Source organism: Cavia porcellus, unplaced genomic scaffold, assembly GCF_034190915.1.
Source record: "Cavia porcellus strain 051 isolate PalLab524CR breed Dunkin Hartley unplaced genomic scaffold, mCavPor4.1 scaffold_10, whole genome shotgun sequence".
NCBI lineage: Eukaryota > Metazoa > Chordata > Mammalia > Rodentia > Caviidae > Cavia > Cavia porcellus.
Genome location: NW_026947493.1, coordinates 68114326 through 68141522, shown reverse-complemented (window position 1 = coordinate 68141522; position 27197 = coordinate 68114326). Strand labels below are relative to the sequence as shown.

At 37.9% G+C, this 27197-nt stretch overlaps 1 protein-coding gene and 1 non-coding gene across 6 annotated transcripts in view; one reads left to right on the top strand and one right to left on the bottom strand.

Moving 5' to 3' along the window:
- Dpy19l4 (dpy-19 like 4) overlaps positions 1-27197 on the bottom strand; it is a 63059-nt gene that overhangs the window by 15936 nt on the left and 19926 nt on the right. For 4 of the 5 annotated variants that reach the window (XM_063257577.1, XM_063257579.1, XM_063257580.1 and 1 more), the window contains 8 exons: positions 22672-22795; positions 19518-19652; positions 16880-17011; positions 16691-16789; positions 15616-15689; positions 9579-9737; positions 7402-7521; positions 840-960 (listed from right to left, as the gene is read on the bottom strand). In XM_063257577.1, coding sequence (XP_063113647.1) covers positions 840-960; positions 7402-7521; positions 9579-9737; positions 15616-15689; positions 16691-16789; positions 16880-17011; positions 19518-19652; positions 22672-22795 — 964 coding nt within the window. The remainder of the gene's footprint in view (positions 1-839; positions 961-7401; positions 7522-9578; positions 9738-15615; positions 15690-16690; positions 16790-16879; positions 17012-19517; positions 19653-22671; positions 22796-27197) is intronic. The other variant, XM_063257578.1, reaches the window with a different exon arrangement.
- On the top strand, positions 2688-2789 carry LOC111754684 (small nucleolar RNA U13). The gene has a single exon (XR_002789361.1). It is a non-coding gene; the product is annotated as a small nucleolar RNA U13 (small nucleolar RNA).

Here is a 27197-nt window from a genome sequence, read left to right as displayed (position 1 = left end):
TGATTAATCATTACTTTCCTCCCTAAACCTGTTTTTCCTACTGCCCCAAGTCTGTTGCAGACCTCATGATCCACTGGTCTCTATCTCCTTCTCATTCTTCCATGTTTAACCTAACTTCTGACAACCTTTTCATGTCAGGGTCCCAAGTGTCACCATGCCGCGATCCAGTCTGAATTCCTGACCACCCTTATTGCACACTTTTACGTGTCAACAAACTAAACTGCTCCACGTTTTTTATTTCTTTTGATTACATCATGTTCTTTTTTTACATCGATCTCTTCCATCCTTTTTTCTTTTACATTTGCCTTATAACTCATTATTTTTCAAATTTCAGATTGAAGGACTTTCCACACCTGGAATTACAGGTGGTAAGACACAACTGTAATTCCAGCTCTTGGGAGACCGAGGCAGGAGGACTGCCACTAATTTCCAGGCCAGCCTAGGCTATACAGTGAGTTCAAGGACAGCCAGGACTACATAGTGAGGACCCTGTCTCAAATAAATACATACACATATACATATTATCACCATATTACCTTAAAATGTTTAAAAATATAAATTTAATTCCTTCATCTTTAAAAAAAAATCAGTTAAAAAAAGAGAATTTCTAATGGCCTCTCCTATGATTGGTTCGCTTGAATTTTTACCCTACAATTTTCAATCTGTATAGGTCAAAATGTGTAAGAAAATGTTTCTTGTGTGATCTTTTGTTCTACCTGTAAGTCATTATGTGATTTACTCAGGCTATTATAATTGTATTCACTATTTCCATTATTACCATTTGATTTTACATAACTGGAAAAGAAACAAGTATTTAACACAAAATAACAATGGCTCACCAACAATACTGGATGCACAGTTCTTAATCGAAGCCACTTGAAAAGTGTCATCCAAAGTTCAGGAGAACATACACCAAATGCTGCTAACATGCACACGTAAGGAGTCCAAATATATTTCAAGCTAGAAACGAGAGTCACATATAAGATACCCTATGACCATCATTATCTGAAGGGTTTTTTTTTAGCTCTGTCCTATTGCCTTCAAAAATAACAAAATGTTAAAGGAGGATGAAAACACATAGCCTCTAATATATAGCAATAGGCTGTTATCTAGTTCTTAATCAATAAGACAAGAAAGCTACCAAATGAGGATAAAAGCCTTCATACTGATGGGATTGTAGCAAAACTACTGCTGGAGAGAATATAACTCGTCAGAAATCAATTTGGTGGAATCTATTAAAACTTAAAATAAAATATAATATACAATGACATTTCTAGTTACCTAGCCAATAGACATACTAACGTAAGTGTATTAAAATATATATGTAAGAGTTTTAACTGCAGCATATTATTGTAATGGAAAGAAAAATCCTGGATATTCTCCAATACTAATTAAATAAATTACAAAAAAAAAAAACCTCATATATAGTATTCCCTAGTCTTTGACTTTTTGTTTTGTTAAATGTCAATACCTGGTACACTATTTTTACTTTATGTATTTCTGTATTGTTTGAGTGTGCTATAATCTACATGCATTACTTTTGAGGGTTTTTTTGTTGTTGTTGTTGTTTTAAAATAGGGTCTTGCTCTGTATTTCAAGTTGGCTTCAAACTCATGACTATTCTCTTACCTCAATCTCCTGAGGGCTAGGTGACATTAATTTTTTAAAAAGCAAGGGTTTATAAAGTTGGACTCTTTAAGTGAAGAAGATTAAAAATCCAAATAGTATAAAGCTGAACTTGCAAAAGTAAAACAAAGTACATTACAGTGTAGGTTACAAAGGAAATAAAAAGAATATGGATCTATAGGAGATAGTAAAAGATGAACATGGAAGGGGAAGAGGTGGAGGCTAACTCTGTAACTAAGACCAAGGAGAACAAACCTTTCCATGATATAATCTTTGGTGTCAAATTCCCGTGAGACTACAAGAATGTGAGGCCAGAGCAAAATATGAACTATTAGGTTTTATAAAAAAAAGCACACTATGGAATACAGAAAATAAGGAAAAATGTATTCATTTAATAAACACTGATTGATCATGCATGGACCAAACTATAGTACTAGGAAAGAAAAACAACATAGCTCCCACACTCTAGCAGCTCTTTATAAAACTGATAGAGGAGAAGCTCTCAGAAAGTAGCTATAAAGCAGGGCATGGTGGTGCATGCCTGAGACAGGACTGCCTTGAGTTCTAGAACAGCCTGGGCTACATAGTTTAAGGGCAGCCTGGACTAGTGAGACCCTGTCTCAAAAATCCAAAGAAGGGGGAGGGGGGAGGGGAGGGGGAAGGGAAGGGAAAGGGACAGAGGAAGGGGAAGGGGAAGGAAAGAAGGAAGAAAAAGAAAGAAGGGCAGGCAGGCAGGCAGGCTGGCTGGCTATAAGGAAATCTGTGTAAAGTCTGAGATTATATAAAAACAAAAAATCTGGGCAACCCACTTTCAGACTCCTTCTATTTTAGACAGATACTAGCTTTCTCTCAACAAATTCTTCCTACTCTTTTTTTTTTTTTAGCCAGTCAAATTTAGCAGTGGGGGGATGGTATACCAACTTTAGTGACACTAATGTTAGTAAGTTCTAATAACCCACTGCCATCGGACCAGCCGAATTCTTCCTACTCTTGAAAAACAAATGGAAATAGCTAATTTGAGAAGAATGTAGCTAATAACAGTTTTTAAAAAGTAGATGCTGATCCTCAGGTTCATAAGCGTGATGATTGGGTGTTCATGCTCTATGCATGACATGTGCCTCCTTTCAACCTTGTTACGACCTTGGCACATTACCCGTCTGACATGAAAAAAAAAAAAAAAAAAAAGTAGATGCTGACTCAGGCCCTGTAAGAAACAGTGCATAGGCACAGTCTACCTGCTGCAGAGACAGAGGAATTCCATTGTTTTCCTAAGCTCACTCAATACTCTATCTCTTTCTACCCTCATTATTCTGGAAATAGCAACCTGTTTGTCCAGTCAGCCCGAATCCACATTAGATTTGCTTCACAGTTCCCAGAGTCATCAGCCACACTGAATTTTATATACACAAAGCCCCCTGGACACATCACCCCTCTCAGGTAAGACCACTGATGCCAGATCCACTCATCTCTCTGCGTCAGCATGACAGTAATATTTCTACCTTAGACACTCTTCCCATTCAACCACATGCCAGATGAACTTTTTTCAAACATCTCTACAAAATACTCTAAATTTTTTCCCCCATATTGCGAATAGAACTCATGACCTTGCACTTGTCAGGCAGGTGATTGCACCACGGAGCTAAATCCCCAGCCTAAGATATTTTCTATTTAAAAATATCAGCCCTGTGTGAAAGTACATGCCTGTAATCTCAGTATGTGAGAGGCTGAGGCAGGAGAACTGCGTAAGTCTGAGGCAAGCCTGGGCCACATAGTGAGCTCAAAGCCATACTGAACTATAAAGCAAGACCCCGCCTTTAAAAAAAAAAAAAAAGACAAAAACAAAAACCACTTTTAGAGTGGCCAAGAGCAGGGGCACATGCCTGTCATCCTAACTACTTCAAAAGCAGATACAGGAGGATTCGGGTTTGAAGGCAATCTTGGCAACCTATAGTGGCAAAACCTATTTGGGGGTGGGGGGAGAGCTACAAACTTCTAAAGATGATAACATTTTTGGGCCGGGGATTTAGCTCAGCAGCATGAGCACCTGCCTGGCAAGCACTAGATCATGAGTTCGATCCCCAGTACCAAAAAAAAAAAAAAAAAAAAAAAAGATGATAACATTTTTCCACTTCCATTTAAAAAAGAAATTAAACACATGCATGATGGGGCTGCAATTCATGTCTCACTGCTGAGAGGCTGGAATGACCTGTAGTACATGTGTGACTGTCCCACTGGGTGGCTTTCAATTAATTTTATTAGTAATAAAACAAACCAAAACCAAAAAAAGATAGAAGTGATTAGATGTGTATGAATCACTCAAAGGGACTATCATGCCTGTATACAGCTGTTCAAACACATGCTGTTCAAACCAGCAGGAACCTATTCAAACAGCTGCCCTCGTTCCTAAATGCTCATCCCAGGCCAAAATCTGCTGCTTTTCTACTAGCAGGAATCTGAGCTATTTGCAAGCAAGGTTAACTCCAAATACTCATCCCTTGTTTCTATACTGGATCTCAGGCACCAGGCCACGGTAGAGGAAGATCTTGGGCTCAGTGAGGTGTAGGGTAGTACACAGGAGGCTCTATTATTCACCTTGCAAACCCTGGCTAACCACGGGAGCAGGGGAGGCAGTGATTAGACATTCTGCCTGCTTGATGATATAGTTCTTTTTGCCTGAGATTGTGAAAAGCATCAAAATATGTAAAGAAACATTTGGATAAAACCATTGTGCTGAAATACAATTTGGCAGTCCTCTAGTTTCGGTCTGGAAGGCAGAGGACATACTCAATGGCACACAACTTGAAACAAGAAATGATGAGGCCTTGGAGTAGAGCTCAGTAATACTGTGCATGCCCGATAGACATGAGGCCCTGAGGTAGATGCCTTACACCACATACAGACGTGCACACACACTCAAGCACACACACATGCTCCCACATGGGGGAGACTGGGATAAATCACAATTTAAATAACTTTAATTAAATACTTTTAATTAATATGTAAAGAGCCTCATAAATAATTCCTCATTATATTTATTTCCATGTAGCCTACCTATTGTGAGTTAACTTAGGTCAAAGAGAGATCTGGTCTTTGCCCTGCACTCCTGAGACATAATCAGCTTGCTTAATAAAGAGTATTACTGTTTTGGCAAGAAAGTGGCTCACTGGCAGAGTGCTTGCCTGCTGTGTTGAATTCCTAGGAATCTCCCCCACAAAATAGAATATCTTAATTTAAGTGGGACAGCTGGGTCATGATTGATAGACGAACAATAGAGATTATGATGAGGGCCTCGGGCTACACAAAACCAATTCAAACTGTGGAGCCACTGGAGGATTAGCTCAACACACTGGGTTGAGCACATACAGGTCACTGCTATGGATTTTATTCACCTAGCTTGGAGAGAGCCTGGTGCATAGGTGGGGCTCTTGGAAGATGACTGACCCAGGAAAGGTTTACCTCCCTTCTCTCTCTGTTTCCTAACCGCCCCCCCGAAATGAACTGCTTTCCTCTGCCCAGACCTTTATGCCATACTGTCAACCATGCAGCACAGCCAAAGCTAATCTTACCTTCTTTAAACTACGGGTGTTAGGTATTTTGCCCGGTATTTCAATAAAAACTGAACACAACACACAGATGAGCTTCCATAATTGATGATACTCAATGTACACTGCTATTCCTGAAAAACAGGCACTGCTGTGCAACGCCATGAGATAGGACCAAGTGTGTTGGGTCTTCTGGACCCTATCTTCTGTGCCTCCTTCTTGTGATGAGTGGAACTGAAATGAACTGCAACTATGAATATAATGACTCTCCTCGGTTCTGAGTCCTAGTAAGTCATGAAACCTAAAACCTTTGGGAAACCCCAACCTGCAAATGGCATCAGAAGGAAGGGTGGTCTTGAGAACTCCTGAATGCTACATTTAACACTCTTAGCCTGGAACTTCTGGAAAAGAATTCTAGCACACAATTTTATACCTACTACTACTGCTAAGAGTAAATTATACAAAAACTAAAAGCTTCTGAGTTTTATAAAGTCTGTCAATAGGTTGGCATGATTTTCTACAGAAGCAGGAATAAGGGAAGTTTGAAAACTAAAGACTTAAATAGTGTAAGCAAGACAAGGAGGTGCTCACCTATAACCTCTGCATTTAGGCGACTGAGGAATGAAGACTGCAAATTTGAGTGATGCCTGGACAATACAGGCAGAACTAAAAATAAAAAATAAAAAAGGCCAAGGAGCCAGGGATTTAGTTCAGTGGCATAAGCACCTGCCTGGCAAGCGTGGTTGCAAGTTCGATCCCCAGTACCAAAAAAACAAAGTCAAGAAAGCAGCTCAACCCCTCCTACTACAAAAATAAGTAAGATGTGCAAGACATGTTTTAAAGAAACCGAACTCTTGCCAGGCACAGTGCTGCACAGATGTAATTTCAGCACTGAAGCTGAGGCAGGAGGACTGCTGCGAGTTCGAGATCAGTCTGGGCTACAGTGAGTTGAGCCTGGGCTACACAGTGAGACTCTACTTCAAAAAACTGAAAAAAGGAAAAATGAAAACAAAGTAAGAAATCAAACTCTCCAAATAGCTATGATAATAACTTATCTGAATATTAATAGTCTTACACTGCAAAATGATGCTTTCATCAATAATGACCCACATACATGACAACAGTGCCACAAAATTATATTGCCTAGTTAAGACAACAGTAGTCTTAGTTTTGGTCAGCACATCCTGTGAAGTTTGCACAGCAATATAAGGGTGCATTTCTTAGAAAGTATTCAGACATTAAGTGACACGGCACTACCCCAATGCCATTTGCCTTAACAAATTCAAGAAGGTACAAAGAACACTAAAATTATAAGGCAAATAAAATGCAAACATCTACATAATTGAGCATTAAATGTGATCCCACCTGTATTTTATTAAGGGTTCATTTTCCATTTACAAACAATAAAAGAAATAAGGTGAGAGAAAGGATGAATGGAAAGCTGGATCCACCCCCAAATACTCCACAAGGTCCAGCGCCAACCGCACACACTGCACCCTCCAATGCTCAGCTCCTGTGGTCCCAGCAATGCACCATGATCCCTCCCACTGCGCAGTCCTTCTACCTGGAATGCTCTCCTTCTGCTGCTCACAAGTTCACTTTGCCTCAGCCTTCAGGTCTCAACTCAAGCATCTTTCTGTAGAGAACCCTTCTGCTTTCTTTTACTCAACATTGGCTTTTTAAATGTTTTCACAACACCTTTAATGTCTTCTTTAATTATCAAGCTATAATTTTTTTTTTTTTTGAGACAGGGTCTCACTGTGTAGTTCACACTGCCCTTGAACTCAATGTGTAGCCCAGGCTGGCCTTAAACTTGCAGCAAATTTTCCTGCCTCAGCCTCCTGCGTGCTAGGATTACAGGCATGTGCCACCAAGTCCAGTGCTATAATTTTATTTTTGTGTGATTAACATCTGTCACCTCCTCTAGACCAAAAGTTACATGGGATTAGAGGTTGTGTCCATTTTTGCTTACTGCTGTACCTTGAACATCTAGACTGGATCTTAGAAGACATTCAATAGCTTCTCAACAAATGTATGTCAATTAAATACCATTTCATTGTGCTATAAAGACTTTTTTTGTGATTTTCTTGTTTCAAGTTGTACCCCCATTATAGTAAGAAAGAATACAGGTTCTAAATTTTTACAAACTTCTACAAGTACATTTTTGAGTGTGCCCACTTATTAATCATTAGAAAGGACAATCATCAAAACAAAGAAATCAAAGTACACTTACCCTTCTAAAACCATTGCAAGAGAACCCAATAAAATAGTGTGAATTACATGATAAATTATTTCTGGCCTTTCTCCAATTCGTCCATCTTCAAGTGTAACAGTTTCTTTCAGGGACCTACCACTATGAGGAAAATATGCTTTTTAATATTTTTAAATTAATTACAGTATTTGAAACACTGAAAACACTTTTCATCATCCTTCAAGATCATACTTAAAAATGTATTTTCTTCATAACAAAATCATAGGTAGTCCTTAAAATTTGTAAGTATATTCTACTAGTCAAATATCCAACATAAGATATATCATGCACAGGTACAAATTCCCGATGGTGAATGTTATCATTATATATATGTATCTAAAATACACCAATAAAATAAAAATTAAAAAGAAGTAAAGAAAGAAAACAAATATCCAGTGTATGTCTGTCTTTACTAATTTCTTTTGCTTTTTTTTTTGTTTTTTTTTTTGGTACTGGGGATTGAACTCACAACCTAGTGCTTGCCAGGCAGGTGCTTATGCCGCTGAGCTAAATCCCAGGCCAACTAACTTCTTTTATGGACTGCAGACAACTGATTCTGTGGAAATTGAGAATTTTCAGGCTTGCTCTGAGATCATTTATGACTCAACTAATAATTGCTGTATCAATATAGTTAAATCACGGTATAAAAAAGATATTAAAATTAAGAAGTTACACAAACCCTCCTTTCAAACATGATAAACAGGCATGATGGAACACGCCTGTAATCCCAGTACTTGGGAATCTGAGGCAAGAGGACTGCTGAGAGCTCTAGGCCAGTCTGGCCACATAGTGAGTTCAAGACCAGCCTGATCTAATAGCAAAACCTTGACTCAAAGAAAAAAAAAAAACCAAACATAAGAAACATTATACAATGGAGCATTAGTCACAAAGACAAACTTCAAACATTGCTAGGTAAATGGATGCATCTTTAGAGCATACTCTTAAGTGAAATAAATTGCATTGTTTCTCTAGTTTGAGGAACTGAAAGTGTAAATAAGGACCAAAATGTATAACAGGAAGAAAACGTTCAAACGGGAAGAGGAACCAGGGAGTGGGGAGGGGAAAGGAAGGGAAAAGAAAAAGAAATAAGAAGGAAAAAAATGGAAACAAAGCTTTTATAAAGGAGGGGAAGAGGAGTAAAAAGGGAGGGTAGAGAAATGGGGCAAAAAAATAAAGTAAATCATGTATAGGTACAAGTCCCTTTGATGAATGTGATCATTATGTGTGCCTAAAATGTACTCATAAACTTAATTTTAAAAGCCTAAAACAAAAACGAAAAAAATTTTAGAAAAAGGAAATATAGTCAATTTATAAATTAAAATCACTTATGCTTCCCAGTATTTGGGAAGCTGAGGCAGGAGGACTGCCATGAATTTGGGGCCTGGCTGGGATACATAGTTGAGTTCCAGGCCAGTCTGAACTATATGGTAAGACCTTGGCTCATAAAACCAAAAATATGAAATAAAATAAAATCACTTGTTACTTGCTTCATTTCAATTAAATGGATAAAATTATTCTATATTAAGATTTTGAGTAAATTAAACTGTAAAAGTTCAACCTATTAAATATAGACATGCATATCTACATATATAAAACTAAACAGTTTTTCTGGTCAATTTACTGTTGGTTTTTTTTTTTTTTTTTCATTTTTATCGGTACCGGGGATCGAACTCACGACTGCCTGCTTGCAAGGCGGGCACTTATGCCACTGAGCTAAATCCCCAGCCCCCTCTGGTCAATTTACAATGACCAATGAAGACAGAATGGAATTAGAGGACTGAAACAAATACAAAAATATCAGCAGAAAGTCTGGAGGCTCACACCTGCAGTCCCAGACACTTTGGAGGCTGAGGCTGGAGGGTCACTTGAGCTCAGGGCTTTGTGGTCAGGCTGAACAAGACAATAAAACCTCATCTATTTAAAAAAAGAATGGGGCTGGGGTACCGCTCAGTGGTAGACTTTGTGTTTAGCAGGCATAAAGCCTCAGTTTAACCCTTAGCACAAGAAAAGAAAAAACATATATGTATGTTTATGTATATATATATATATATATATATATATGGTAGCATGTATATGTATATACATACACAAAAATATATATGAAGCTTATTCAATATTTTCACAAAATGTTAGTGCAATTGATTCTCACATGTACTTACTTAATCCTCCTAAAGATAACTTGCATCACAGAAAGAAGACAAATACTTAATACTAGAATATAAAATGGTAATAAAGAAGATTGTGTCAATCGCAAAAAAAAATCTTGAGATGGTGTCTGGAGGGATTCTTGACAGAGGAGCCAATTCATTGTAAAATTCCTGGAGAAGATAAAAAACATGATATTAAAATTACTAAATGTTTTATAATACTGACAAAAGTATTTCTAAATCTTAATAAAAGCAGACAAAACACATTTGCTATATTCATTCATTCATTTATAACTGCAAGGTCTCACCATTTATAAACAAATATAACAGTATTAGCAACCCTCTTCAGCAAGGCACACGTCATCAAAATCGCTCTTTTAAATGTGAAAGTGCTACTTTTTATTACCAAATAACGTGACCATCTTCAAAGCTGAATTTGAGGTTTTCTTTTTTGTTTATTTTTTGTCTCTTTGAGATAGGGTTTCACTATGCACGTCAGGTTGGCCATGAACTCACAGGAATCCTCCTGCCACAGCCTCCCAAGTGCTGGGATTACAGGCATGTATCTAGTTTGATAGTTGGCATTATATTGTAAAACCTTTACTATTCATTATTCTCAATGAAATACAGTCTATCAAGACTTATCCTTTTTTTTTTTTTTTTTTAGAGCTCCATGCCTGACCCAACTGAGTTTTTATGTAATGATTTCTATCTTTATCTGAAAGATAGCAAAAATTCAGTGGGCAAAATTTCAACCTCTGCATCTGTGTTGGCAGATATAGCAACTACCAGCTGAATGTGACTGCTATTGAACACTTCAGTTGTGACCAGTTCAAATAGAGAGGTATTTTAAGTACAAAATACACTCAGGACTTCAAAGAAAAAGAATGAAACAAAGGATTGGGAAGAACTACAGCTGTATTAAAGAGACTGTCAAAACAATCTTTTTTTTTTTTTTAATTTAAGGAGAAAAAAAAGCAGAGAAAGGGTACAAGTTATACAGATTTACAGAAAAAAATAAACAGTAGGAAATCACTAGTTAATGGATTACATATTGTCATCTTAGAAATAATTGTTCAAGTTACAAAATTAAAGCTTATACAGTGGACGTTCCAACATTGAGACTGCAAACAGTTCTGTTCAATGATCCAACAAAACTCAGTGATATCATTATCTTATACACTTAAATATACATGCAGTTATATCGTTTAGAGCACTATCTTTTCCTCTCTTTTGTACAATGACAATTACACATTTTGGGTTTTGTTGCTCCCACAGTTCTTATTACTTTTTTGGAAGAGAGGAGAACCAAATGTGACGTAACAGAACAGATTCAGTCAAATCAAAAGGGTGGACATAATAGATAATGTAAAAGCATAATACAAGGTGATCAACAATGGTTACCATAATGCCTCCCGCTATCTCTAATAGAATTGCCTATATCATCAGTTATAATAAAATTGAACAAAACAGTAAAGAACAAAACCGACAAAACCAAAACATTGGAGACATTATAGGTCTTCAAAAGTAGATAATAGTCAACCAGAATGGGCGTCATAATGAATCCCACTATCTTCACAGCTGTTGCCTAAACTTTCGAACCTGGTACTATCAAGCAAAACAGAATAGAGGGACATCAGTCAAAACAAGATGGTGAGAGCAATACAGGGCTTTAAATCAAGAAATATGGAAAGTCAAAGTGGGTTACTATAATATAACCTGCTATTTTTTATTTATTTTTCCCTTAATTAAAAGGATAAAAATAAAAAAGTAAATAATAAAGTGGAGATTGAGATAAAAGAGGGCATAACAGCAAAACAGCGTAGATCAAAACAACCATTTAAGCAAAATAGTGTTTCACCACAAGATAATCCTGACATAAAAGTAGTTACCATATTGTCTCTTTCCTTGAAATTTTTCAGTATAACTTCGTATATTGTAGCATCAAATATATCAAAACAATGTAAAACCATTTAAGAGAATGACAGTATTACAGGGTATTTAGAATCAACTAACAGAAAATGAACAATGGTTTCTGTATAATCTCTTTGTCTATAAAAGTTTTTGCTTATACTATCATACATAATAAAATCCAATAAGATACAACCTGTTTAGACCATTGGAGACAGAAGAACAAAAGCTTGATGAGACTTCAAAACAAGATGATACTAAATCAGTATTACCTCTTAAGATGTCATTTTCTCCAAAGTAGCTGTTCCTATCATCCAATCTTCTCTGCCTCATTTCTGTTGAGCTCTTTTTCTGTCATTACCTGTCAGTTTGTCTTCTTCATTTTGTTTTCTGCTCCATTCATTCATTGTGGTCTCTCTGCCACTATTTCTGGATTCTTCGTATTTTTCTTTTTTAGAATATCCTGCAGTATTCTCTGTAGAGTTGAATTGGTGGTTGCATATTCCCCTAGTTCCACTTTATCCTGGAAGCACCTTGTTTTTCCATCAATTTCCAGGGATAGTTGTGCAGAATATATCAATCTTGGCTGGAGATTATTATCTTTCAAAGCTTGAATTATTTCCCCCCACACTCTGCATGATTTGATGGTTTGTGCCAAGAAATCTGTAATTCTGATGGATGTTCCCTTGTAAGTGATCTGTTTCTTGTCTCTGACGGCTTTTAATATTCTGTTCTTGTATTGGATTTCTGGAATTTTAATTATTATATGCCTGGGTGTTGCTCTGTTTGGGTTGTAGGTGGCTGGGGTCCTGTATGCTTCATACAACTGAGTATCTTTACCTTTTGCTAAATTAGGAAAATTCTCCTGGATTATTTCTGTGAGCAGCTTTTGTATTTCATTTGTTTGTGTCCCTACTTCTTCTTTTATGTTCTTAATTCTTAAGTTATGGATCCTCTTACCATCCTCTAGTCTTTGTATTATTGCTGTTTGTTTCTTTGTTATTTTTAAGAAGTTTTTCATTTCATTCTCCCATATTAGAAATCTGCCCTCCAGTTCAGATAACCTGTCCTTAGTTTCTTTCAAGCCAGTTTTCGATAGAGTTTTTAGTTTCTTGGTAATCTCTTTGAACCTGCTTCACATATTCTATGCTTTCTCCATTTTCTCCATCAAACAATTCTCCCCTCTTTTTCTGTTCTTCCATTCCACCATCTGTTTTTTCTTGGGTGGTGCTTAGCATTTCTCTAAATATTCTGCTTATGTCTAGCTTCAGGTCATTAATAACTTCATTCCTGAACTTGTCTATGAGGCTCTGGAGATAGCGCTTTATATCTCTTGGTGCTGTGTCTGCTATTGTCTCTTTCTCAGGATTGGGGGCTGAGGACCCTTTCTTGTTGCTGCCTCATCCCATATTCTTTGTTCCTCATATATGCAAGCGTATATAGGAGGCCCAGCATCCTTCCCCATCATCCACAGTCTGATTGAATTGCACCGGCTAGGTGTTCCCGCCGACCGCAGCACACCAAAAAGTTGCAGACCAGGCAGCCTATGCGGGGCCTGCCCCTGCAGGTCACCTTCAGGCGCTGGGATCTGGGTTGTGCTAGCCTACTGGGTCTCAGCCAGCAGCATCATGTAGGCTAGGCACTTCTCACCAATCCCGCTTGAGAGGGGGATACATGGCTGAAGTCACTGCAGCGCCCTGTTCCCACAATGTCCTCTGTTGGAGTATCCTAAACCATGGAAGAGACCAAGTTTCTCTCACTCACCGCAAGTCAATGCATAGCTCCCCGCCCGTCCTGCTTTCAACTCTGTTCACCGCTTCCCGTTCTCAGAGCTTCCGTGTGTCTCTTTCCCTGCCGAGCCGATGCAGATGCAGCAGCGGCGGTGGGAAATCCAAATCGCAGCTTCCAATGCTGCGGGCTCCAGCTTCCAAACTGAGGCTTTCCTGTTCCTGTTATAGCACCAGGATTGCATTCCCAATTGGTTTCTCTCAGCCCAGTTCGTTCTTGGGTCAGCAGGGCATATCTCCACTTGCTTATGATTCCTTACTCTGCACCATTCCTGGATTCTAAGCTGGGTCTTTCAGAGAGCCTCCATAGCTGCTGCTATCTGTCCACCATGTTCTCCCGGAAGTCCAAAACAGTATCTTATGCCTACAATAAGGCACCTTATCTTCCATTAGAAGGTTTTTTGTTTTTTGTTTTTTTTGTCTTTTTCCTTTTTATCGGTACCAGGGATCGAACTCACAACTGCCTGCTTGCAAGGCAGGTGCTTATGCCGCTGAGCTAAATCCCTAGCCCCCCATTAGAAGGTTATTAACTATAATGTCTATAACAAAAAACAAACAAACAAATCCTGTAAGGTCTAATTCCAATCCAAATTTAATGAGTATACTTCTCATTTCCCTTAGCATTGATCTTTCCTTCCCATATTCTTTTTTTCTTTTCTTTTGTGTTCCTTTCCTTTTTGAGACGAGGTCTCACTGTCATTCAGACTGGTGTCGAATTCCCAGCCTTAGCGCTAGGATTACAAGTGTGTGCCACTGTGCCCAGCTTCCTCATTTTTTGGTGGTACTTTTACTTGTCCTTTCTTGCACTGCATAATGTACAGTCTACCTTGTGTTAGACTGCAGTTGTTAATGTTTCTGTATCAGTAGCCTAGTACTGTAAACACTCAATAAATATTAGCATTTCTTTGGTAGTTCTTGAAAATCTATCAACAGAAATGTTTCTGAAATTCTAATCTACTCCAAAACTAATTAGCCAATTGACATATTTAAGCATAAGGCAACTGTTTATATCACCCATGTCACTGAATGTATATAAACAAAGGAGATGGCAAGTTTCTTAAAACACCCAATGCTTTACCTCATGAAGCAAATCTAGTACATGACGTGCTAAACAGGGGTGTTACACAAACATCAACTAATAAACACTGGCTCAGGGAGCAGCCTTTAACTTTAGAAGTTTCTTGGCTGAGCTCGGGGTTTAGGAAACAGCTGGTGGGAAGGCCAGTCCCCTACTGCACCCATCTTTACTTCTCATATGCCTGGAGAAGACACTGTCCCCCCACGCTAGAAGAAAAAGCAGGTGTATGGTCTCTTAAGGGATCTATATCCCAAACACCTTATTTGTAAACTGTGAAATATCAGCACATGAAATTCTACTCACTATATTTACAATCCCATACAATCACAGAAAATGAGAAAAAGCTACTAAGGTATATCAGGTAAATGTATGATTTATTATCCTCTGTCATGCCAGAAAACTATTGGGACATAAAATCATTTATGATGCTCCAGATGTAGTTCAGGTGTCGGGCGCTAGCATAAAATCATTTCATTTCATTCTAAATCAAAAAATAAAACAAAATCAATTTAATGATGACAAAAATATAAACACATTCTTTAAAACAATAAAAAACCAAAACAGCATCTGGCCCAATTTTTATGATCCCAAGATGAGAGTCTTAGCTATAAAGTAATGTTGTACTGTTTAACTTCTCCCTTTTAAAGGTAAGCATATGGTTGATGTAGGGGTTAAAATTACCTTGGCTCTTTATTGATTTTTTTTTTTTTTCCTACCATGCTGGTAATGAAACCTAGAGATTTACACATGCTAGCTTGTCAAGCACTCTACCACGGAATACAACACCAGCCTTCATCTACTGTTTGTTTGTTTATGTATTTATTTACTTATTTAGGTTGCTTTGAGACAGAATCTTGCTATGTAGTCCAAGTTGGCCTCAAACTCATGGCAATCCTCCTGCTTTGGCCTCACAAGGGCTAGGATTACAGATGTGCGCCAATATGCCCAATCTATGTCATCATTCTTTATCAAGGGAAAAGGTAGCCTTAAAATACTGCAATACTATGAAAGTTTATCTAACTTTTAGAAAATTTATTGATTAATTGACTGTGATACTAAGAATCAAATCCAGGGCCTCAAGCATGCTGGTCAAGCACTCTACCATCCAAGCGACATTCCCAGCCCAAGAAAAATATAATGTCACATTTCTTCTATATACTGTAATATCCCAAATTAATTATTTTCTAAGTGATAGTGTAATTAGTGTACTCCCGCCATTTTGTATATTTGCTTTTTATTTTCTAAGCAGTAAATTACATAATCAAAAACTTACTTTGTCATATTTAGCCCAAATTTTACTTCAAGGAATTTGAGCACGTGCTCATTTTCCTTGTGTGGAACAAACATCTAGAAGAGAAAAACACTAGTTAAACCAAGAAATATGAGCTACACTTGCAGCAATGTGTTTTTTCTCCAATTACTAGAGACAGAAAATACAGCAAGGGCCAGTAATTTAGCTTAGCAGCGTGTTTAAGTGCCCTGGCAAGTTTGAGTCTGATCCTGGGCACTAGAACGAACAAACGAACGAACAAACGAACGAAAGAAAAAAGAAAGAAGGAAAGAAAGAAAGACAAGACAGACAGGAAGAAAGAAAAAGAAAGAAAGAAAAAGAAAGAGGGACGGACGGGGACAGGGACTGGGACGAGGAAGGTGAAGGGGAAACGAAAGGGGAAAGGGAAGGGGTGGGAAGGGAAGGGACAGCAAGACTACAAAAATATGAATTAAGTAATACTCTATATAGTGTTATTTATGAAGCAATGAGATTTATTGGTAGAAATCAATCACATCACCTTACGCTTAGCACAAAACTGTAATTAAATAGAATACTTTGATCTAATCTCACCCACTTATTTACCCACTCATTTTTTCCCACTCTTATTTACCCTTTTATTTATCTCAATTTATCCCATATAGTAATTAGGTAATGATAACATATTAGACACAAAAGAAAGTATTCTTTTCTCAAGCACACAGAGAAAAGAATCAGGTTTCTTGTTTCTCCTCCAACATTCTAAGTTTTTCCCCTTTTGCTTTTTTTCTCTTTCTCTGTACGCAATATTCTAGTTTTATAGTTGGCATTATATTGTAAAACCTTTTACTATTCATTATTCTCAATGAAATATAGTCTAAGTATATCAAGACTTAGACCTTTTTTTTTTGAGACGAGGTCTCACTATGTAGCTTAGGTTGACCTTGAGCACACTATGAAGCCCAGAATGACCTTGAACTTGCGGCAATCCTCCTGTCTCAGCCTCCTGAGTGCTAGGATTATAGGTATGTGCCACCATGCCTGGCTAGACTAACTTGTTCAATTTGCTCTACTGCATAAATCTCAGAGAGTTACTTACCTTTATTATAATATTCAATGTCACTGGCAGAGTACATACTAGGTAAAAATTAACCACTTTCATGATTTTAGCTGCAAAAGTTCCTTTCTTCACATTCAGCTATGGTAGAAAAAGCATATGAACAAAGAAGTGAGATATAAAAAATTGACAATTTAAAAATAACAAGAATAAAAAGACGATGATAATTACCTGAAGGCACTTAGTAAGCATTAAGGCAGCTACTAAACTTAATAAAGGAGACACTAACAACGCTGGATTCTCAAACTGCAGTAAATATCCCAGAAACAGAGAAAACATGTAGATTTTATATACCTCATGGACCTGTTAGGACATAAGAAAAAAAATGAATTTTATTGCACATTTTTTCATTAGGTTTGTTTAGGACAGGTCAATGATATAATAAAGCCAGGTGTTGGCCACACCTATAATCCCAGTACTTAGGAGATGAGTTTGAGGCCAGCCTGAGCTAAACAATGAGTTCAAGGGCAGCCTCAGAAAAAAAGAAAAAAAGCCAGGCGATGTGGTGCAATCCTGTAATCCCAGCACTTAGAAGGCTGAGGCAGGAGGATTGTTATAAATTCAAGACCAGCCTGGGCTACGAAGTGAGCTCAAGGCCAGTGTGAACTGCATAGCAAGATCCTGTCACAAAAAGACAAGAAAGAAAGAAAGAAAGAAAGAAAGAAAGAAAGAAAGAAAGAAAGAAGAGACAAGAAAGAAAGAAGAGACAAGAAAGAAAGAAACAAAGAAAGAAAGAAAGCAAGCAAGCAAGCATATCGTAATTTAGGACAGTGTTATGAATGTTCGATCCATATCTTTAATGTTATAATTTGCAATGAATGCATCACTTTCTTAGAGCTCTCCAGAAACAAAGAGCTTTCATGGAAGACCCTTTCTCTCCCTCCCTCCCTCTCTCTCCTCCTCTCTGCTCCCCCTCTCTACTTGTACTAGGGATTGAACACCAGGTGCTCTACCCCTGAGCTACAGCTCTAGGTCCTTTAATTTTTTTTTTTAAACTTAGAGACAGGGCCTCACTAAATTCCCCAAGCAGGACTTGCACTAGCCACCCTCCAACCACACCCTTCCAAGTGCTGGAAAAACTTTTTTTCTTTTTGTACTGGCGATTCAATCTATGGCCTCTGCATTTAGCTATGTCTCCAGCTCTTTTTTAATCTTTGCATCTACAGACAGGGTCTCACTAAGTCACTAAGTTGACCAGGCTGGGCTCAAACTTGTGGTCCTCTTGTCTCGGATTCCCAGAACACTAGGGGATTATGGGCTTGTGCCGCCATATCCACTGTAAGAACTTTCTTTAATGCCATGCTCTGAATTAATTTAACCTGGTTAAATGGTTTTTCCTGTTACTGAAATTCAACTATGTAATCTCAAATTACATAGATCAAGAATCATTATTTTAGCAGCAGTTTCCTAAAAGTACCAAGTGAAAAATATATTGCAATGAAACTTACCACCAGAGAAGAGGGCTAGTTTTTTATTTTGGTTCAATTAACAGTGAGCAAAAGAAAGTTAAATTTGATATCCATCAGAAACCTCCTAGTAAGTTATATGTCTTAGACTTTCTAAAATTGAGTAATATAATGATTTAACATATTGTGAAATTGATTTCAGAAAGGGAAAGCCAAGTTAAAACACAGCATCAGTTGGAGAAAAATCGAAGAACAGAGTACTAAAACTGAAAAACAAAAGACAAAAAAATATCTCTAAGAAACCAGAGCCATGTAAGATCCCTCACTGCTAGAGATAGGACAGGAGCTCCCATGGGGATACTGGGGTGGTGATAGGTCGCAGCACACGGAGACTTGTAGGTGCTATTCTGTTCTGTTCCTGACTTAGGTTGGCCCCCTGGATGTGGCCCACCCTTGAGAAACTCTTAGCTCCAAACCCCCCCTCTACCTTCTGTCCTGGACTGCTGAGGCTGGGACTCTGTGACTGGCTTCATCAGATGCTTCCGTGTAATTCCTGCTAGCCTGGCTCACTCATCTAAGTGATACTTCACCCGACACAGCAAGTCCTTCTTGCTGAAGCTATGAACACAGGTGCAGTTTTTCCAGCATTTGAAAAACCCACTTCATTACATGCTCCAGGTCCAGAGACTCAGAAGCAGCAGACCTGCGCTCTAGCCTCAGACACCTAAGTCCCAATTCCAAAGGGCATCTCCTCCGTGCTCAGAAACACCAGCAAATCTCAGCAGCAGCCCCTCCATAGAAACCTGAATTCAGCTCCATGGGGTCCCTGCTCTCAGTGTCTGCACAGTAATAATTCCATTTTTCTTTTTGTTCCCTCAGTAGTGGTGGTGGCAGCTGTTTCCTGCAGGTGCTATCTCTATGCTACTTTTAGGCTCTTATTACCCTTTCAATTAATCATTTACTACATTAATGACTTTATGCTTGGTTAACTACTGTTTTTTGTTTTGCTAGGAATTGAATCAGTGCCTCACACGTGCTTAGCATACACTCTACCACTGAGCTACAGCCCCAGCTTGGTTAAATTCTCTCAGTTCAGCCAGGCAAGGTGGTGCACACCCATAATCCCAGCACTTGAGAGGCTGAAGGAAGAAGATCGCTGGGAGTTCAAGACCAGCCTGGCTACGTAGTGAGTTCAAAGCTAGTCTGGGCTACACTGTGAGAATCTGTCTTAAAAAAAAAAAACCAAACCAAACCAAAAACTCTTCAGTTTGAATAATTTCAACATTGGTAATCACCAGCTGAATTTAAGGGATGAAGAAACAAGATGGGAGGTTTTAAGATACAATACTGGAAAGCCATTTATTTTCCAGATTTAAATATATCATTTCAAAACATTATAATACCTTGTCACCTTGCTCCACTGAAAAGATATCTAACAGGAACAGAGATACTGCTTGAAGAAACAAGAGATAGTGGCTGTACTCCCACATCATCATAAAGGTATAAGTTGAAGCACTCATCAATAGGTAGCAAAACCTCTAGGGGAAACAAAAGAAAAAGAAACTATGTATCAGTAGCTTTACTACAGATTAAAAGCTATGATGTTGTTACTTCAAAGTTGCAACTCTGTTATTGGTTGAACTTTATGTAACTCTTGCAGCTATTTTTAAATCATGTAATTCTTGTAAATTCTTATAAAACAGATATTAAGGTACGTAACCACTGTATATTGACATTATATTGAAAATTGCAAAGACAAAGAAAAAAAGAAAAAGAAATTTCAGTATAATTTCCCTTTGTCCCAAAAGATATAAAGTATATTTATAGAACAAAATAGTGGTGTTTACTAGACTTCACTGGTGAGCTTTGTTAATGTAGAATGACTTTTTTTACCCTGTAAACAACACTGTATTTTTACTTTCACGGTGATTTATATTTTCCTAAAACCTACAATTGCTTTTTTTTGTTGTTGTTGTTACCAGGAATTGAACTCATGACCTCATACTTGCCAGGCAGACAGTTATGCCACTGAGCTAAATCCTGGGCCCCTAAAACCTATAATTTAAAGAGTCTGAAAAAAAGACAAAAAAAAAAAAAAAAAAAAAAAGACAAAAAAAAAAAAGCAGCCATTGGGGCTGGGGGTTTAGCTCAGCGGCATAAGTACCTGCCTTGCTAGCAGGCGGTCGTGAGTTCGATCCCCGGTACCGATAAAAATGAAAAAGACAAAAAAAAAAAAAAAAAAAAAAAAAAAAAAAAAAAAAAAGAGTCTGTTGGTTCACCCTATTCTGGGTCTTTGCTCATAATGAAACTGTGGCCTCACCTTCCCTCAATGCTTGTACTGTCAACTATATAAAATTCTTAGCTGTTTTCCTCTGCTAAATACTAAACATGGAGATTTCGTTGCCTTGCCTAAAATATGCATAGTTAAAATCAATTCCAACCTTCTAAATGATCTTTTAGTGAGTAGCCACTGTCATGTAGTATATTTCCAGCCATAGTTACTCCTTCCTCAATAGAGCTACTTTTTAAAATTCCCAGGTCTTTCATCAGCTGTGTCAAATAATCTCATATTAACAGAACAGTGAACAAGAGAATAATAAATGTCAGGTTAAGAAACCTAAGAACTGTGTCTTCTAGAGCTAAATCCTTTATCTCAGCTGACTATAATCAATGACAAATGATAACAGCCAGTAATATCTTAGCTATTAGCAGAGAAATGAATTTTCCACCATCTTGAATATGATTAAGACCACAGAACAAAATGTAGAAGTTGGCAAAATTCCATCAGTTAGTCAAATAATATCACTGCAAAGCTCAGAAGGGCTCTGCATTGATAAAGCACATAAGCTTACATTGTGCTTCTCATCACATCTATACTTGCATATGGAGGTGTTTTTTTCCTAAAATTTTCTTTGTTCATGTTTGCAGTACATAATGATTTTACCCATCACGGGGAGTTGGACATGTACCTAATGACACTTTTTTTTGTTTTGTTTTGTACCAAGGATCAAACTCACAACCATGCACTTGCAAGGCAGGCACTTATGCTACTGAGCTAAATCCCCGGCCTCTTTTTAATTCTTTACCTCTTCTTTCTACTCATGGTTTCTTGGTCCATAGGGAAGGCGCTCTGGAAACCCTCTAATATTTAACAACTGTACTATGATAACCAGGCTGGAAACCACTGAACGCAGAGAAACTAGTTCCAGAAAACAATGAAGACTCAGGTCTAGATAAGAGCCTAACTAACCTACCAGGCATTTGCAGAGTACTTGGGGGACGGGATCTTGGAGAAACATTACAACATACTAAAACAAAATACTAATTTAAGACTTTTTCTCCAATTCCTCTTATGAACATGCAGAAAAAAATGTCTTGAAGCTAAACATTCATCTTGAGAGTTAGCTATGTTTCCTCTTTCCTTAAACATTTCCAAAGTTCTGCAGTCTTCTCTACCCTCCCCTCTTCACAGTGTCCCCCAGCCCGCAGTGCTTCACTTTCTCTGTGTCTCTGGTGTGAGCATTTCTATAAGTATGATTCAAGTGACACATGTAATAAAAATGGTTTCAGCAAACAGCTAGATCCTTCCACAAAAGACATGAACTTGGATCGCTTGGGAGCTAGCCTCAAGAAAGGGAAGCAAACTACAAAATACGTCATTTTTAAAAGTTCATGTTCTTGGAATACTACTCAGTGATGACGAGAAGCAAAATACTACTACATACAATAACTCAGATGCCTAGTCAGGCATTACAGTGGATGAAAGGGCTACTCTCAGCTTATTAAAAGTTACATACTATATAATTCCATTTCTACCAACTTTCAAAGTAAGAAAAATACATGATGGAAAGCAAATCAATGGTTAACAAATGATTAGATTTAGAGGAGGATTTAATTTATCAAGGGGTGACATGAGAGTTGTGAGGATAAAAATGTTTTATGTTTTAATAATAAATGTGACACAAATTATACAACTAAGCTGGGCAAGGTGGTACATATCTATAATTCCAGCTTATGCAACATAGTGAGAGTTTACCCCAAAACAAAACAAAGCAAAAACAAAAATAAAACAAAAACTCCAACTAGCTATGTATGTTTCCTCCCAAAAAAGGAGTGCGTATAAAAGCTTGGTGAAATCTAAAGGTCTGAAGCTAAACTAATAGTACTATGTCACTGTGAATTTTCTTTAACTTCTTGTGAATCTAAAACTCATTCAAAAGAAAAATATGGAGAAGGGAGGGAAGGAAAGAAGTAGAGTGAACATGATTGCAACACTGGGGAGTTTTATTTCTGGAAAAAATGTACATTATAAGGTGGGCGTGGTAGCACACACCTGTAATCCTAGCACTCTGGGAAGCTGAGATAGGATCATAAATTCAAACATCGTTTGCACAAGTTAGCAAGACCCTCTCAAAAATTATGTATGTCTATAAATGGTATCCTTTATTATGTAGTAACTAGGCTTCACTGAAGAAAACTCACTATGACTAGCTTTATGTACCACATTTGCAATATATGAGAATTAAGTGTGATAAATCAAACAGATTTGTGTCTTACCTCTGCATAAGTATTTAAATTGCTTTTTAAATAGCCTGTAAGCGCAGCAACTTGGCATGCAAAATATGGCAGTGCCCAGTTTTCTCTTAAGGGAATGGAGTATTCAATTCTTGTTGTATCTACCCTAAAATAAACCACAGATGAACAGCAAAAGCAAGATATTACATTTCTGTAACACTACTCTTTCAAAGCACTTTTATACCATCTCATTGTTCTCTGTAACAGTCCTATGAGGCAGCCAAAGACTGAGCCACCACAGCAGATACAACACCACTGAGCAAACTAACAAGGTACTCCTCTTCCCACCCAAGCAGGTGCAGCACCCCTGAGCTCTATGTGCTTAGGAACTGTGAAGGGCACACGGCTCTGGGCAGGCACACTGCTCTCCGCACAGGTAGCCAGGATTTCAGCACCTATGCCCTTCCAGGATGGCCATCCCACTCTGGAGCACAGCTGCACTGCAGAATTAGCAGCCTGGCGGACTCCAAGTTCCTGTTCCCCTTTACAAAAGGAATACGGAGTCCAGAGACATGACATAACCCAAGCAGGGTCATACAGATAAGTGGCACAATGGGGTTAGATGTGCATCTTCGACATCTAATTTAATAGTCTTGTCAGTCAACAGGTCATCCAGAATTAACTCTATAATAGCCTTTTTTCTGTGCATTTATCTAAGGGCCTTTGAAAATAACCAAAACAAGTACAGAATTGTAGGATCCTCTCACAGAATTTGTAAGCTCCTCCTGAATTTCCCCTCAATCAATTTTTGCTGAGCAGCTACTGTGTCCTATGCATTCTGTCGCACTGCAACAGGACCACCTTCCCAGTGATTACTGCATTTGGCTCTTTTACACTCAAAGGTTATTTCACACACAAAAACGAAGGTGCTAGTGTTTTCTTAAAAATATATGAGAACTGTTCCTTAACTCTCCTACATAGCAGAGATGGCCAGGCTTACATGCATGTGGCTTACTGAATGGCCAAGGGAAACACACCTGCATGCTGTTACTAGAGTTAGTAAACTTTATTTCTTACGTCAAGTCACCTATAGTCTTTTCTAGGCTTTAAATCTGACCTATTTTTGGTTGAGTACATCATTCAGTAGTTAAGCAAAAATAAAATGTTTACTTTGGAAAAGAGATAAGAACACAGTTAAAACAAAACAGAAACAATGGAGTCTTACTAAAATTTTGCCTATTGATATGCCACTGTTCTGTAACACACTCGTTTGTATCCCATGTAAATAAATACTTCACACAATCAGGCCTGGAAACGTACTCTGAGGTAAAGCACTTCACTAGCATACACAAGGCCCTGGATACCATTCCAGCATCACACAGACATTCACACACACACACACACACACACACACACACACACAATTTTACATAATCATAATTTGCCAATGAATTTTGATTTTGCTTTTTAAATTTGTATGTATTTTGCATGTTCTTCCATTCTTCATGCTTTTTTTTTTTTTTTTAAAGGATTAAATTCAGGGCATCATACATAGTAGACAAGCACTCTACCACTGAGCTACATCCTTAGCACTTTTTTTTTTTTTGTTTTTATTTTTGAGATAAGGTCTTGAGTGAGGTGTGGTGGCACACTCCTGTCATCTCAGTACTTGGGAGGCTGAGGCAGGAGAATCGCTCTGAGTTCAAGGCCAGTCTAAACTGCATAGCGAAACCGTGTCTCAAAAAGAAAAAAAAAAAAAAAGAATAGAGAAATAAGGTCTCAGCAAGTGGCCCAGGCTGGCCTTAAATTTGCAGTTCTCTTGCCCCAGCCTCTCCAGTAGCTGGGACTATAGGTATATACTGCCACACTGTCATATGTACTTATTTTTTAAAAAATCATTTTGTATAATAAGACCAGTATTTTGGCACAAAAATATTAGAAAATAATGCCAGGAAAAATCTCTTCTTTTAAAAATAGTAATCCCAGCACTTGAGAGGATGAGGCAAGATGATCCCTGAGTTTAAGGGCAGTCCCAGCTACAAAATGAGTTCAAGGCCAGCCTGAACTGCACAATGAAATGCTGTCACAAAAAGAGAAAAAAAAACCTTTTTAAACACATATAATCTCATCTACTCAAGAGACCACCATTGTTAAATTTTCTTCCCTATATAGCCTACAATACAATGACAAAATTAAAACTCAGCAAGACTGGAAAGCAAAATTGTTTATCACAGAAGACAATGCACATGTCAAAAACCCCCTAAAGTATCTATTTAAAAAAAAACTACTGAGGTTATTAAATTCAGCTAAGCTGAGGGTTACAAAATTGATACACAAAACTCAGCTGTTTTATATGCTATCATACTATCACAGATTATCATTTATAGTATCAAAAATATCAAATATCCATAAATAAATCTAAAGATAAGTGTATAAGATCTCTATGTTGAAAACTATAAAATGTTGCAAGTAAGTCAGAAATGGGGAGATAAAGCATATTTTATGTATCATGGAGTGAAAGACTCAATATTAACATGCCCACTCAATTTAATCTATAGATTCTATGACATCTTAATAAAAATGTAAACAAATTTTCTTGCAAAAGAAACTAAGCTGATTGTAAAATTCATCTGAAAGTAAAAAAGATCTTTTGCCAAAGTAAGCTGGAAAAGGAGAACAGAGGTTTGACTTTTTAAAAAATGAACTACTTTGGGGCTGGGGATTTAGCTCATTGGCATAAGCACCTGTCTTGCAAGCACGCAGTCATGCGTTTAATCCCGATACTGATAAAATACACACACACACACACACACACACACACACACACACACACACAAATGATCTACTTTTAAGCTTTACTAAAAAGTAAGTTTAAGTTGGGCGTGGTGGCTCACACCCGTAATCCCAGCACTCGGGAGGCTGAGGCAGGAGGATCCTTGTGAGTTTGAGACCAGCCTAGGCTACAAAGTGAGATCAAGGCCAGCCTAAACTGCACAGCGAGACCCTGTCTCAAAAAGACAAAAAAAAAGTAATGTTTACTAATACAAAAATGGCACTGGAATTAGAATATACAGATCAATAGAATGAAACAACCCAAAGACTAGAAAGAAATCCACACAAAAATAGTTTTCTCATTTTTAGTCAAAGTGCTAAATCAAGGCTGGGCTTGGTGGCACACATCTATCCCAGCTACTCAAGAGACTAAGGCAGAAGGATCACAGAGTCAAGGCTGGCCTGGGCAATTAGGGAGATTCTGTCTCAAAGTTAAAAAACCAAGAAGGCCTGAGAATGTAGCTCAGCACTCTCTGGGTTCAATCCCAGGTGGGGAAGTTGGGTGTGCTAAGTCAAAACTATGGTAAAAAGAAAGTCTTGAAAAATAAACGCTGGTATAGCAGGATATCTATATGAAGAATGAATGTAAACCATTATCACAAATCATACATAAAACTTAACTTGAATGAATAATCATTAAGCCTAAAAGCCAAAACATAGGAAAATATCGTTGGAGTAAAAGATTTCTTGCACAGTACACAAAAACTTTAGTTGTGAAAGAAACAATTGTTGATTAAAAGACACCATTAAGGGCTGGAGATTTAGCTCAGAGGCTTAAGTGCCTGCCTGGCAAACACAAGGTCATGAGTTCGATACTAGCTCGGAGTACTTGCAAGGTATGCACAGGTCCTGGGTTCAACCCCTCTCCAGGGAAAAACAAACAGAATGTTTTACCAAGATCACTAATTCTCCAAGTGTAATCTTGTTTTCATTTTAATGATATTTAAACATCATCATATAACATACTCTCCAGCCACCTTTGAACTTAGTGCCGCAGGAGTTTCTGTGTTTGTTTTTGAGTTTGCCTTTGCACTATCTAGCAGGGAATTTGGTACCAGTGCTCTAACTGCTTGGGCTAATCAGGAAAAAAGACACACTGACAAATTAAAAATAAATCATCTCCTGATCACTGTGGTAAAAACACTTTTTTGTGGACTGAACAAAGCAAGATGATGGGAAGTGAGGCACTCAGAGCACCGACAGTCACCTTCTTAAACGCCTCTTGCTCTGGCACTGCATTCACACTCCCAGCAGCAACCTGACTTCATGAAAATACCACTGTTCAGTTAAAATGTATTTTAGTGGCTTGTCATTTTATTAGTGCACTGGTTTCAGTTTTTTAGTATACAAGCCCTTTTGCTCTAGTTTGGTTTTTCTCTCCCTGCCCTTCCCTTTTTTCCCTTTCTCCATCCATCTTTCTTTCCTTTTTTTTCCCCTCTTCACAGTGCTCAGACCTGAAACCAGGGTTTTGTACATGCCAGGCAAGCATCATACCACGGATCTACACCTTAAATCAAAATGCAGATTCCATGACAATGGCTGAAACCGTGTATGTGCACACATACATGTGGTACCGTGAACCCAGGGCTTGCATGAGCTAAGCAAGTGCTTTAGCACTGAGTCCTAGCTCACTTTACTAGAGTATTAAATACACAGAACAAAAGTGTCAGAAACAGTTACAAGACATGTGTAAAGCACATGTCTTTGAATTTTTTTTTTTTAATTTTTTTTTTTTT